The sequence below is a fragment of the Gadus macrocephalus genome, chromosome 20, assembly GCF_031168955.1.
Source record: "Gadus macrocephalus chromosome 20, ASM3116895v1".
NCBI lineage: Eukaryota > Metazoa > Chordata > Actinopteri > Gadiformes > Gadidae > Gadus > Gadus macrocephalus.
In genome coordinates, this window is record NC_082401.1 from 18,193,185 (window position 1) to 18,208,225 (window position 15,041).

At 42.8% G+C, this 15,041-nt stretch overlaps 2 protein-coding genes across 3 annotated transcripts in view; one reads left to right on the forward strand and one right to left on the reverse strand.

Annotated features, from left to right (window-relative positions):
• Window positions 1-7,448, reverse strand: part of tmem163a (transmembrane protein 163a) — a 43,621-nt gene extending 36,173 nt beyond the window's left edge. The window contains exons 1-3 of one of the 2 annotated variants that reach the window (XM_060040611.1): window positions 6,954-7,447; window positions 6,633-6,822; window positions 4,858-4,977 (exon numbers count right to left, since the gene is read on the reverse strand). In XM_060040611.1, the coding sequence (XP_059896594.1) occupies window positions 4,858-4,977; window positions 6,633-6,663 (151 nt within the window). In that variant the 5' untranslated portion in view covers window positions 6,664-6,822; window positions 6,954-7,447. Of the gene's footprint in view, window positions 1-4,857; window positions 4,978-6,632 lie in introns of both variants that reach the window. The other variant, XM_060040610.1, reaches the window with a different exon arrangement.
• A 2,146-nt stretch (window positions 7,449-9,594) lies between these two features.
• On the forward strand, window positions 9,595-14,298 carry acmsd (aminocarboxymuconate semialdehyde decarboxylase). The gene is made up of 10 exons (XM_060040090.1): window positions 9,595-9,765; window positions 10,713-10,757; window positions 11,436-11,532; window positions 11,847-11,896; window positions 12,132-12,368; window positions 12,509-12,602; window positions 12,791-12,886; window positions 13,213-13,385; window positions 13,556-13,654; window positions 14,177-14,298. The coding sequence occupies exons 1-10, from the start codon at window positions 9,709-9,711 to the stop codon at window positions 14,249-14,251; spliced, it is 1,023 nt and encodes a 340-aa protein (XP_059896073.1). The 5' UTR covers window positions 9,595-9,708; the 3' UTR covers window positions 14,252-14,298.
• The last annotated feature ends 743 nt before the right edge of the window (window positions 14,299-15,041 follow it).

Sequence of the window (15,041 nt, forward strand, 5' to 3'; positions counted from 1 at the left end):
ATCAAAATGTATTGTAATGGTCTCTATGGAATAGTCTCACCCCCACAACATTTAGGTATTAGTTCATTGCATAAGTCTTTACATGCAAAAAGGTTGAACAAGTTGTCATAATATGTCAAGCATATTTCTATACATTTCTATACACTGGCTTTCTTTTGTTCTTTTTTCTAAATCTGTCCTGAATTGGTCAATTGCTACCAGGTGAATCTTGACTTTCTCTAAAGAAGGGAAATGTGTGAAGTGTTAGATCAACCAACGATCAACCAGTACTGGAATAGCTCAAAGGTGCATCTCCTGAACCATGAACTGGCAAGTATATATATAGCTGGAGCACGGCACAATGTTACATTGTCTGAGAATTTGTGACCCAACAGACAGGAACGTCAGGAGTTGTAGGATGACTGCACTGTAATTCCTACATCAATGCATGTACAGTTTTACCCTAAGGAGATGTTCACATTTCTAGCAATGACATGTTCTGTCAACAAATTACAGTACAAACAGTCAAAGCGTAAATGTGAATCTTGCAATCAATCTCCCACATACACTAAGGTGTAACTTACAATTTACAATAATTGTCTTCAAAACTTTAGCCATAGTTTACATCAGAACATCCCTCCAGAGTACACTGTTATGTTGACAACATGACTAAGCAATTTGACTGTCTTATCCGTAGACAATGACACAAGGACTTGTCATTCTGATGGCACTGACATGTTCATTGAAACAGATATTTACTTTTGAGAGATGAACTAAGGATTTTGAACAAGAGACTGGCTTTTGCAGGTAATCCATGGTGTTTTGCTATTGAACGCATTGTTTTGAGAAATGCACTTACTGCTTTGCAAATTTCAATCCTGATCTGAGAAATGTACCAAAGCGACTGAGAAAAACTGTAATTGCACTATAGGCTTTTTTTTGGTAGAGTCCTGTTTTGATCAGTATATGCCAATGTTGTTATCAATAAAAAAACATTTGCACAAGGCAAGCCGATGCACTTCTCCATGTTGATAAGAGCATTAAAATGAGAACAATTACGTAATGGGACGAAGAAATCAAGGGATATTTAGCATAGAAAATAGATTTGCGATTAATCGTGAGTTAAATATGACATTAATGCGATTACAGTTTTTCTCAGTTGCTTTGGTACATTTCTCAGATCAGAATTTAAATTTACAAACCAGTAAGTGCATTTCTCAAAACAATGCGTTCAAATAGCAAAACACCATGGATTACCTGCAAAAGCCAGTCTCTTCCTCAAAATCCTTAGTTCATCTCTCAAAAGTAAATATCTGTTTCAATGAACATGTCAGTGCCATCAGAATGACAAGTCCTTGTGTCATTGTCTACGGATAAGACAGTCAAATTGCTTAGTCATGTTGTCAATATAACAGTGTACTCTGGAGGGATGTTCTGATGTAAACTATGGCTAAAGTTTTGAAGACAATTATTGTAAATTGTAAGCTACACCTTAGTGTATGTGGGAGATTGATTGCAAGAGACTGGACAAGATTCACATTTACGCTTTGACTATTTGTACTGTAATTTGTTGACAGAACATGTCATTGCTAGAAATGTGAACATCTCCTTAGGGTAAAACTGTACATGCATTGCTGTAGGAATTACAGTGCTGTCATCCTACAACTCCTGACGTTCCTGTCTGTTGGGTCACAAATTCTCAGACAATGTAACATTGTGTTGTGCTCCAGCTATATATATACTTGCCAGTTCATGGTTCAGGAGATGCATCTTTGAGCTATTCCAGTACTGGTTGATCGTTGGTTGATCTAACACTTCACACATTTCCCTTCTTTAGAGATAGTCAAGATTCACCTGGTAGCAATTGACCAATTCAGGACAGATTTAGAAAAAAGAACAAAAAAAAGAGTCTAACGCCAGTGTATAGAAATGTATAGAAATATGCTTGACATATTATGACAACTTGTTCAACCATTTTGCATGTAAAGACTTATGCAATGAACTAATACCTAAATGTTGTGGGGGTGAGACTATTCCATAGAGACCATTACAATACACTTTGATCAACATGACATAAGCAATTGATAATGTAGGAAAGAGCAGAGAATTGTACATAATCATGTGCATGGATGTACCAAAGCATTTGCAACGTGTTCAAATAAATGAGAAACTGTTTTTTTCATGTGCACAAGTGACACACTGATGTGAAGATTGAACAGGTAGTTTTGAGAATTTCAATTCTGATCTGAGAAATGAACCAAAGCGACTGAGAAAAACTGTAATTAAATAATTAAATATTTTAATCGCTTGACAGCACTAATTCAAACCCATTGAAAAGTCCATCGCATTGAAAACGTACTGCCAAACTGCCCTAAACCAGTTCTTCCCATTGTCCTCTAAATGTCACTGTTATGGGCGAGGGGGGGGGGGGGGGGGGGAGCCAGAGGGAGAGAAAGGGCGTGTAAGAGTGTGGGGGGGAGGGTGGGTGTCTGGAACAGGAGACTGTCTGACAGGTAGGAAGATAGAAGTTTTGACAGAGAGACCAAAACAGAATAAAAAGAGAGAGACCCGCCACAACAGGAGAAACTAAGGAGAAAGTGCTTCAAAGCATTCATCCTAAAAACGAACTAAAATGCAGATGGGAGGTTAAAAATAAAGAATGAGGAGCGGGATTAACTAGGTCGTTCAGGGGATGAAAAAGTGAGCCAATGTTTGTTCCAAGCCAACAAGCCGCAGCATATCTCTGTGAGAGTTCCTCTATACAGTCTTTTTGCAGCTGGGTCCTGCTGCCCATGGTGGCTGTTATTTTGACCTCCTGCTGTTCACCACAGTCCTGTTGTTTCTCAACCCACAGATAGAGATATCATCTGTCTATCCGTCCATCTATCTGTCTCAATCCCCTCGGTCTCTCGATGTGTATCCCTCTGTCTCACTTATCCCCCTGTCACTTTCTCTCTCTCGCCCCTCTCTCCCTACCTCTCGTGTGCTGGAACCGTTTCTTCTTACTGAATGTCAATCAAAAATTAAACTCACAACAATACTTTTGAATAAGTTAGATGTGTTCTATCTGAACTGAAGTTCAGAAATAAAACACTCAGGAAATGCCATATTTGAATCTTGGATACTCTTGGATGCTACTCTATAGATAGGTAGGTAGATAGATAGATAGATAGATAGATAGATAGATAGATAGATAGAGATAGAGAGAGAGAGAGAGAGAGAGAGAGAGAGAGAGAGAGAGAGAGAGAGAGAGAGAGATCCTTTAACAATACTTTACAGGAAATGACAGTGCCACAGCAGCTTTAAGACAGACATAACACCACAGATTTCGTCAGATAGCTTCCATACTTAATCAGTTAAAATACAATAAATAAATAGCCAACCATAGAAGCGTGAGAGAAGCCCATGGTGTCCCTCTTGACACTTGACACTCCAAACAGATTCAGCATGACAATGCAGCAAGCCGTTTCCCCATGACAGGAAGTTGCATGGCAAATCTGTGCATGCCAAGCGATGTGGACGCCCGCCATCACAAGACGATGGCAGCCGGCCGCGTTCCACATCAACAGAGAAACTGATGCATCATTTCACCACGAGAAACAGCTGTGTAATGCAAATACGGTTAAACTGAGGCCAGGCATGACAGCTGTCACAAGACCCCCAGGGATGTTGTTAAACACGCGTTTTGAAAAGTCATAACCTTGCTTAGAAGCTCATAACCTCGGGAATAATGAAGTATTTGAAATCACCGGCTATAGCAAAAGGTCACAGTGGACAATAAAGTTGTTAATTAGAAAATCACGTCAAAAATTGCCCTTTTAATGGTGATTGTGGACTGGACTGTATATATCGTACCTGATACATAATTCCTATGTAATATATAAGTTGTACTAATCGTATCGCTCCAATATAGATATATTCAGTGTATTTTCTGGATATTTTTTGTTCTTTTTTAATTGTTATTACTACTCTCTGCTTTCTGCTGTAATTTCTGAATTAATTTCACTTATGGGATCATCAATGGGACACTACTATATGTAAAGCACCCAAAAAGTTCCTAGATGGACAGAAACTGATTCCATTAGACTGAAAATCCGAATCCTGGAGAGTGTTCCTGTGACTGGTTTTGTAACAGATCCACTGATGCATAAGGCTATCTCGCCACCCGGCTTGCCACTAGAATATCAAATTAGTTTCCGCTAACAACTGTGACTAAAGCAATCTGGTGCAGCCCACACACTGTTAGCTTTAGAAGGAGTCTACTTGTCTGACAAGGCTACGAGCTTGTTTGGGATTTAGCCACTTTAGAAAGTTATGGGAGGTGTAGTATTGTTGTAGGACGACAAATCTTTGTGTTTCATATCGTTGTTTTTCTTTAATTCCATGCGTTTATGATTGAAAACAATTAGACAAAGGATTATATCACCACAACAGAACTTCTGCATTGCATAACATGCTTTGCCATGTCATCAGATTGTCATCAGGGATTCAAATTAGCCACTCATGTATTAACATTATGAAGGACAAATTCACTGCAGACATATTCTCTTGATCACCCCTGGCAGGGAAACACACACCATATGATGCGTTGGAGTAAATGGATGGCATTTGATCCTTACATTTTTTTAACACTTTTAAATTGCCATTTCACACTTCTGACCTACACATATGGTTCACATGGAAAATGAAAAGCAGTATGAAATCAATGCTTCAGTGATGGACGGTGTGTCCAAACCATCTTACTTTCCCACACATTCCCACACATTGTCACACATTGTCACCCATTTCCACACATCTTCGAGGTTATTGAGTGCAAGATGTGCAGAAGGCAGAAACTTCTGCCTCTGTCCCAGTGTGCGTAGAGTGTAGCGGACTTACTGAAGGCGGCCACGGCCAGGATCAGCGTGACCACGATGGACACCCAGGAGACCCACAGGGTTTTCTTCCGGTAGCTCTGGGCCTCGTGTGGCTTCAGGCGAGTGCTGCTCTCCAGGAGGCCTGCAGACAAGAGGTTAACCCCCTATAAGTGAGGACCGTGTCATCCTTTCACATCCCCCTCAGTATGGTCTCTAGAGAGGCGTGAATGTTCTTGTGTGCTGGGAGATTTCTGAGGGAGCGGTAGTTGGGTCCCATGGACACTTTGGAATTGAGGGGAAGAGGCCAAAACGGAAAAAAAACGTATCGATTGAGGTTTTGAACGATTCTTTCGGACTTTAAAATTAACCATTGGTCTATTGAGTTTCTCATTCAGAACTTATCCTGCATTGAGTACACTTGATTATGGTAGGAGTCTATGCCTTCATGCATAACAACGAACTAGGTGTCAAACACCGTAACCCACACCATCCTGTTCCTCTTTTCATCTCTATGGCAGCTATGACTTACTTTTACATGTGAGGCAAAATTTGTCATGCAATATATATATATATGTGTGTGTGTGTGTGTGTGTGTGTGTGTGTGTGTGTGTGTGTGTGTGTGTGTGTGTGTGTGTGTGTGTGTGAGTTTGTGTGTGTGTGTGTGTGTGTGTGTGTGTGTGTGTGTGTGTGTGTGTGTGTGTGCGTGTGCGTGTGTGTGTGTGTGTGTGCGTGTGTGCGTATCAAGCCCATGCTTTGTCTGCCAGGGATCATGTGAGCAGAGTGAGCGCAACATTCTTCTGTGGCACTCTACACTCTACACACACACACACACACACACACACACACACACACACACACACACACACACACACACACACACACACACACATACACACACACACACACACACACACACACACACACACACACACACCACACACAAACTCACACACATTACATACAGATGCTTACACTTCCTCTCCCTCCCAACCGATCAATCCACACACACATGCAGTGTCTGGTAATAGCTATTTAAACACCAGAGAAGGCAAATCATTGTTAGAATCATGAAATTCATCATGTCACTTTCCTCGGCGAGGCAGCACGACATTCATGCAATCATGGAGTAACGCCATATTCATGCAATACCCCATAAGCAGGTGCATGCTGTGTCTTTGAACTCTGAAGTGACCTGAATATTATCTAGGACTACGGAATGCCAAGGGTTGGCTATCATGTTCCACAGACCATGTCCACAAACACATGCTGAAGTAGTCTGCACTACAAGCCGTGGTTGGCTTGAGATCTGACCGCTAGATACGATTTGAATGTCTGAGCTTGTTTGGATAAATGAAAGGGTTTAGCCCCATGTTTGCATTGGACGTCTACGCACCGTTACATGCCACCTGTCTTGTATTTATTGACATCTACCTAAAATATTTTACTGTGTGTTCATTCTGGAAAGCTTATTTCAGTAGATTTAGTTAGAAAAGCGCTTTACAAGTTTAATAATGGACTATTCATTTGATTTATTAGTATTATTAGTATAGGCCTAGTAGTAGTATTATAAAAACAGCACTCAATTCTAATTGTCAATCCGTTTTTAATGCGTTTTACGATACTTTAGGGAACACATAGATAATAACTACAAATAAACAAAGTTAATAGCCTATATAGTCGTCATGCTACCATATTTAAGTTGTAGGACCATAGGCTAAAACAAAATCACCATACCATACCATAACGTAAGCATTCATTCTGGACAACAACAACAACCAAGCACCATATTTCAGCTACCTTCTTCCTCCACACTCTCCGTTATTTTCATCTCATGTCCGGAGCTGAACTGGTCGGGCAGGCTGGTTCTCTTGGGTTGGTGCTGGTAGTTGTGGACCAGCCCGCCAGGGTGGCACTGACCGTTCCGCACTGGAGTGGAAGAGGGGTCCACAAAGCTGGTGTCGGGTATCGGGTAGGAAGAATCCGGAGTCTTCGGGTCCGTCATGGTGCCCAAGTTTTTAGACAAAAGTGAAGGTTTTAAAATAAAGTCCAAACTGTTTTTTTCTTTTCAAAATGTTCCGGCTGTTTCAGCAGCCATTCAGCACCAGGATGGATGCCCACCTGTGTTGGTTCGCGGCGCGCGGGACGCACGCAGTGCACGGGAGGAGACGGAGATGGGATGTGGAGAGAGCGAGAGAGGAGGTGGAGGAGGTGGGCTGTTTGTGTTATCTATCCCAGCATCATCAGCAGCAGTAGAGCGATAACGGTCCTCCTTCTCCTCTTCGACGTCGAGCCACACACGCGAACGCACTGAAGCAGAAGCTCTTAAATAGCGGGAACAGTTTTCAGGAACTGGAATGAAAAGTAAAGTAGAGGGGTGAGGGGACGCCCACTGTTCACGGAGGCAGATGAGATGCCGCTGTGCGATAGCACTGAGATCCTGTGTGGGCTTAGCAGGCGGTACCGGAGAGTCCTCCTCCTCCTCCCCCTCCTTCCTCCTCCTCCTCCTCCTCCCCTACCTCCTCCCAGACACACCCCAAGGTTGACCGTGGGTAATAATAGGAGGGGACGTTTTCTACTGTTACCTGGAGCACGCTCGTATAATTGGCTCCCGTGCTGCGATAGAAAAAGTTGCCTGTTGTTCCTTTTAATGGTTTCATTATGGAAAATTCTCTCTCTCTCTCTCTCTCTCTCTCTCTCTCTCTCTCTCTCTCTCTCTCTCTCTCTCTCTCTCTCTCTCTCTCTCTCTCTCTCTCTCTCTCTCTCTCTCTCTCTCTCGCTCGCTCGATGTTTACCTTTCATGGACTGTGCGCGCAATCACACACGCACGCTCGCGCACACATACGCACACACACACACACACACACACACACACACACACACACACACACACACACACACACACACACACACACACACACACACACACACACACACACACGCTCAGTACTAACAGAAGATTACGAGTGAAAGTCAAAGAAACGACCGCTTGTTCACTCAGATGAATACTTGCAGCGCCGTAGTGACACCCCCGCGGAGGCAGAGGAAACTGCTGGTCCGGACGCAGTCCCCCAGAGGTCCTGAAGAACTGCAATCTCGTCGACGACATCATCCTGGAGATCTGCAGCCTATAGCTCTAATGGAAAACAACAAGCCCGATATTCTGTCTCTCTCTTTAACATCACCCAGTTGTTCCTAAATCTGGAGAGCTCTCGAAGCCAGACTACCAAAGTGGCATCAGTCTGACATGTATCATTGCAAGGATTGTACAACCCTAGGATACTGAACAGGATACGGGGCCCTAAAAACCCTCTCTTGAGAGAGAATCAACATGGCTTTAAAGAGGGGGGAACCACCATATCCCATATCTTAGTCTTAAAGAGGATCATCCAGGAGGTGAAAAAGTACAACCTGACAGCGGTGCTTCATTTTATTGACGTGATGATGGCGTGATGAGGATTTTGACATGGGTTTTGCAAGGAGACCCCCCCCCCCCACGCCCCGCGCTTCCTCTTCCTTATAGTCTTGAACTACGCACTCAGGCAAGCCATCAGGAGTGGAGGAGAGCTGGCTTCACTGGGACACCCATAAGGTCACCCATAAGGAAAACCAAGGCAATCACCCGCAGAACCCTCTTCCTCAACATCTACCTCTGATGACAGCAGTCCTTGCTCTGAAGCAGGGGTCACCAGCCTTTCATGGGTACTGAGTCGTACGGAGGGCACCCAGTTTGATACACTCTTCTGAAATTAGGAAATTGCTCAGTTTTCCTTTAGTTATATATGATTATTAATGATTCATGATACTCGTGTGAAGACACTGATCATGTTAATGATTTCTCACAATAATTATCCACAATGACTTAAAAAAGGTGGGGAAGAGTTGTTCAAGAATGAGTTGTGCTATTTTTAGAACATGCCTCGGAGCGCCTTATATGGTCCTTGCGGGCGCCCTGGTGCCCGCGGGCGCCGTGTCGGTGACCCCTGCTCTGAAGGAAGGCAAGTAGGCCTACCTGGGCTCATGGGTGAACTCACCAGAGCGAGACCTTAAGGTGAGGGAGGCGCTCGCTCACAGGGACCTGAAGGGCACAGGCAGGGTTTGGAACTCCAACGGTTCCAAAGGTGCTTCATATGATATTCCGAACATTATATAACAGCAAACAAACTACAAATGCTGTTTACGGGCCTTTGCTATAGGGCAAATGCTTGCCCTAGCTAAGGGGTGCCCACACTTTTTCGGCCTGCGAGCTACTTTCAAAATGACCAGGTCAAAATGATCCGTTAAAAAAATGCTAAACATATAAATATTTATATATAGATACTGAGTACAAACTCTGATGACTTGCACTGAAAGGAGTCAGCCAGGGTTGCATGATCCGGACAGTAGCGGCTGGTGACTGTCAGTGATGTTGGAATGGTATTTGGACTTTGCAGTCCTCTTGTTACTTGTCCTTTTTGAGTAAGTTCCTAAATTGTCCATGAGCCCTGGACTTAAGTTCAATATCAGCTTATATTGAGTATTTTCTTATTTTATTTTTTTGGAATGTCACTTGATCTATCCGCGCTACTTTTGCGATCGATCGGTCGATTGCATCAACTCATTGGTCACCCCTGCGCTGATAGTAATGACCACATGGGGCCCCCTTGGGGAGGTTTTCAACTTGTTGACGTTGAAATTGTCCTGGGAGGGAGACGCAATCACTGCAGCTCGTGAGTCATTGCTGTGGGTAAAAGTAAAGTCAATTTTGTCGACCCTTGGGGGCCCCCTGGCGGCCCGGGGCCCCAAGCAGTTACCTGCCTTGCCTGTTCACAAGCTGTGCGGCTCCTACTTTAATATAGCCTATCTCTGTTAAGGTACACCCATAGATCATAGAGGAATGAAGATTGATATCCATACTCATGTTCTGCCCAGGGAGTGGCCCGATTTGAAGGAGGTATGGGTGGACACCACATTAACACACTAATAGCATACCAAAAGCGCTCCGTCTAATTGCGCACCGTTGTGGTGGTGTGGTCGCCGTCTTTGATAGGCTACGATAACTGAAACGTTGATTATAATAGCAGCTTTAACACCTGCGTATAAGGATGTCATATTTAGCTGGAATGCTATTATTTTTACTCTACATTTCGCTATTCCCTTGGTGCTGTATGTCTGGTTAGCTGTTAAACTTTGATCCTGGTATATGACTCCTGTCCGCTCTGTCAATATGCAAGCCACTCGTTAATGATTTGCGCTGCTCCGTATGCACACCCGCTCCTCACTGGGCATTATTATTCCTATTACTAGTGGAAAAGTCCCACTGGGATTCGCAATTGTTTTGTGTCATTATGAATGTCCTTTTTATATATAGGCTACGGTATACTTTTAGTTTTATCAGATAATTATTTGATTAATGAAGCCTCGGATTCAAACCTGCGTCATTCATTGAATGCTGTATTTTGTTGAATAATAAAGTTACATAAACTTGGCACATAATGCCACATAAAAAAAGACATCATTAAATTAATAAAAAAAATAAAACAGGATATCTTCAAAGAGCCTACAGTTCTTATAGTTAAATTGTTAAATTGCATTATAGGTTTAATAAAAGTATTAATCATTTTAGGAATATTCACACAACAGGTGCTTCTAACCAATGAGGATAAAGCTTGACCTGGATGTAGAATAAATGTCTGAATAGCTGAAGCTAGGATTGTTCCACCATGAAGGCCGAACGCAAACATTGCTTAACCAAACTCTCAAAGTCAGCTTTGGTTAAGGTCAAACCAGTAAAATGTGATTTTATTCAAAAAATTCTCTGTGTCAACACACTGGGAATTGTTAGACAACCATGACACATACGACTCATCAGTAGGCCTACAATGTTTTCATGTCTTTCAGAGGTATGGATACGATGGATTCGTCCAGCTCCACCACCACTGCAAGGTATCCGTGTGTGTGTCTGCTTGTGTGTGTGTGTGTGTGTGTGTGTGTGTGTGTGTGTGAGTGTGCGTGCGTGCGTGTGTGCGTGTGTGCGTGTGTGTGTGTGTGTGTGTGTGTGTGTGTGTGTGTGTGTGGGTGTGAATTTGTGTGTGTAGGCATGTATGTGTGCGCAGCAGTGTGCGTGGCTGCTTGTTTGTGTGAAATGTGTGGGTTTGCGTGTGAGCCTGTGTGCATTTACCCGTGAGCAATCATCGGTGTGTGTGACATTTGGGGGTAGGCCTACGCAGCAGGATTTCCGCATCCCCTCCCACCATTAGGAGTCCTGTGCGTAGGAGCAGCTGCAGGTCTCCACAGGGTGCCTCTGTGTGCGGCCGGAGTCTCACCTTGAACTGCGGAACAGAGCCCAGTAGGCTCTTTGTAAAGAATTTCCTTTCTCACCTCAGAGAAGACAATTAACGGTTTGCAAGGAGAGAGAAAGAAAGAGCGACAGTCTGCCGCCACCTTGTGGTTGAATGTAGAATTTTTGTTAAACTCAAGCTGGAGCATCAGGGGAAATAAGGAATAGGAGAATAAAAATTCATTCGCCAAGGTTGCCTTGTTTGGAAAAACTTCACATAAGGAATATGGAACAAAAAATAAATAAATATAACTCTGGTGTCTACTTTGTACTCTTCCTCTCAGGGTGAAGCAGACATGATGAAGGGGGACAAGCTGTTCCGAGTGATCCAGGAAAACTGTTGGGACGCAGACGCTCGGATAAGAGACATGGATAAGCATGGTGCACAACTGAATTATCTGGTTACAAAATATTTCCGTAAACATTAATGACATTCAAGACATGAATTAATGTCTCAAATATCATTAATTGCCTTTGATTACGAACAAAAAATATTATCCTGATCTTGCGTGTTCACGTTCTAAAAAATAAGTTTGAGAGAGGTTCACTCTCAAACTTCATCTGGATGGTCTCACGTGGCCAATCACTTAAGCGTTAATAAAGCGTTAATTACCCAATAGATGTCGCTGCTCGGTTACTTACTGTTTGTCCACTAAAGTGTCACTGTTTAGTTAATAATGCAGTTTGTCCACCAGGTGTCACTGTTCAGGCTCTTTCAACGGTTCCTGTGATGTTCAGTTATTGGGTGAGCAGCGTTCTTTAATAACCATAATAGTAATCCTGTTATGGAATTCCAAATGCAATGATTTAACAGCTCTCATACATAATCCTCCAGATCCTTGTTTGCAAGTTAAAAAAAATAAAGATCACTAATTAATATTCTCAACCTAATGAAAGTCCAACATAGGGAGAAAAAGTCCTTGTATGTTCAACCTCGCAATAAAGCCTTTACTGATTCTGTTTCTGATGTTGAACCGCAGGCGAAGCCCCATGACACCCACGACCTGTGTGTCCTCCTAAACGACGACCTGGCTCAGAAGGTGAGCAGCAACCCCAGGAGGTTTGTGGGTCTGGGGACCCTGCCCATGCAGGCCCCGGACCTGGCCGTTCTGGAGATGAAGCGCTGCGTGAAGGACCTTGGCTTCCCCGGAGTCCAGATCGGATCACACATCAACTCCTGGGACCTCAACGCCCCGGAGCTCTTCCCCTTCTACGCAGTGAGCCGCTCTGACAGCAGTAGCTGAAAGAACTAGTCCAAATAGTTAACTAGATTGACTATTATAAAGATGCATAGTTCTCTGATCTACGCCTGGTTACCATGGTAATTGTATGTTTACAATTACCACCTTCCCCCAAGGCAGCGGAGGAGCTGAACTGCTCCCTGTTCGTCCATCCCTGGGACATGCAGACGGACGGGAGGATGGCCAAGTACTGGCTGCCCTGGCTGGTGGGTGAGTACTGGGGGCGCTGGACACCTGAGTCCTCCGTCACACCTGTGCACCAGCACCCATCTGCTCACAATAGAGTCGCTAAACAAGTGAGCTAATGGCTACTGTAACGTCCAGGGCCTGTTTCTCCCACAGACAGAGGGGGGGAATGGACGATGTCTGACATGTGTTGTGTGTGTGTGTCTGTCCAGGCATGCCCTCTGAGACCGCTGTGGCGATATGTTCCATGATATTCGGGGGAGTTTTTGAGAAGTTCCCCAAGCTCAAGGTCTGCTTCGCTCATGGAGGTACGATGAGGACTTGAGGAATCCTAAAAGTTCAGTAACATGAAGGATTTCCATTTTTTATTTGCATTAAGGTAAACATGACATTATGAACATTTGTAGGCTGTAGGAAAAAATATGTGTGTGTGTGTGTGTGTGTGTGAATGCGTGTGTTTGTGCGCCATGTGCATGTGTCTACTTGCATGCATGTGTGTGTGTGTGTGTGTGTGTGTGTGTGTGTGTGTGTGTGTGTGTGTGTGTGTGTGTGTGTGTGTGTGTGTGTGTGTGTGTGTGTGTGTGTGTGTTTGTGTGTGTGTGTGTGTGTGTGTGGGGGTGCATATCATATACAGGTGGTTCCTTCCCTTTTACGGTGGGCAGAATCCAACATGGCCACACAGTGCGCCCTGACCTGTGTGCCATCGACAACAATTGTAGCCCTCGCAAATACCTGGGCTCCTTCTACACCGACTCCCTCGTGCACGACCCCCTCGCGCTCAAGCTGCTGCTGGAAGTCATCGGAAAAGTAATGCTGATTGTTTGCCTATTTCATAATAGGGCTTTGGGGATGAACACGCCATTCCGTTCTCTGTGTTTTTAGGCACAGCGGTCACCCTGGTTAATACAAGCTACGACCGGCAGCTAACACACAGCAAGTCAGTCACCCTGAATACCTTGTGTTGTTTCCCCCATCAGGACAAGGTGATGCTGGGTACAGACTATCCCTTCCCCCTGGGGGAACTGGAGCCTGGTTCTCTGATCGAATCGATGGATGAATTAGACAACACATTAAAGGTGACGGATCTCACGTAGCAACAACAAGATTCTCTTCTAACACTGAATACCAATAACAAGTACAGAGTATAGAATAGTAATAGTATAGTTTAGCGTAATGTAGCGTAGTACTGTAAAGTAATAGCAATAGTATATATGTGTATAGTATGGTACAGTACAGTATATTATAGTATAGTGAATTATATTATAGTAACAGTTTAGTAGCAACAGCATAGTACAGTCATAGAATAGTGTAGCGTATAGTACAGAAGAGTAAAGTACAGTAACAGAAGCTTATTTCATTTTTTTTTTAAGTGATAAACGTTGATTATTCTTTATTTGGATGGCTAGCTTCCTACTTAGTATTGTAACATGTCACCTACTAGAACTGATCATAAACACAGTCATCATAGAAATACAAGTTTCTCTTTAGTTTGAGAATTAGATATTCTTTGCATTAGATAACAGTTTTAGTTGGTTTACAACACTGTTTTTTATGAACAATTTTCGTTTTTCTAATAGGCCTATTGTTTTCCATTACAGGATAAACTTCTTTCTGGAAATGCACTGGATTTTTTGGGCATCAAAAGAGAACAGTTTGAATCAATTAAAAGCTGAAGCACTCAATCGGACCCGTCATATCTTTCAATAAACATATTGCTTTATTTGGGATGTCCTTGCCCTATTTTTTCATCCCCAATTATGCTCTTGAAATAGAGACTTAAGTTCAGGTCTATATCTGTTTGATAGACTATATGAATAAGTATTGAGTTTGAGAAGTTGAAGCCTATAATGTGTTTATTGACTGCAAATACAAGAGTTCTTGACTGATGGGGGGCTATCAAAAATGATTTGTGATTAATATGAAAAAGAATATGACAATAATGAACCAACACATACATTTTCTTGGCAAAAAGATACGGCCTAGACGTCTCTAACCCTCTTTTTTATTTGTATTTCACATGAAAATAAAGATTTGTTTTCTATCTTCTTTAATTTATTTTAACACAAATTAGATTTATATTTTGATGATTACATTTCCCATTATGATATTCTTGTCTTGATCAGGACTCCCTGGAAGAAGAGATATTGTATTTCAATAGGATCTTCTAGACAATATATATATATATATATATATATATATATATATATATGGCCCAATTATGTATTTTTTCATGAGGCCCTAAATCTCTGGTGGCTCCCCTGGCACTGCTCGTTGCTGTGATGTGAGACTGGGAATACTTGTCATATTGACGTTGTATACGTTTTAGTAGATATAATCAGATAATACTACTAATAATAGTAAAATTACAAATAAAAGTTGTGCTACTTCGAATAAAAAATAATGGAAACCTGTCGGTGGTTTCCTGTGCGACGTCATCACAACGTCACCTCCGGTTTCTCGCCC

What these genes read in the sequence shown, in the direction of transcription:
- acmsd (XM_060040090.1), top strand. Translation starts at nt 9,709, where the DNA reads ATGAAGATTGATATCCATACTCATGTTCTGCCCAGGGAGTGGCCCGAT. An exon ending in AGCTCTTCCCCTTCTACGCA is followed by an intron (nt 12,369 to 12,508) that starts GTGAGCCGCTCT and finishes CCTTCCCCCAAG; the next exon opens with GCAGCGGAGGAGCTGAACTG. An exon ending in AATTAGACAACACATTAAAG is followed by an intron (nt 13,655 to 14,176) that starts GTGACGGATCTC and finishes TTTCCATTACAG; the next exon opens with GATAAACTTCTTTCTGGAAA.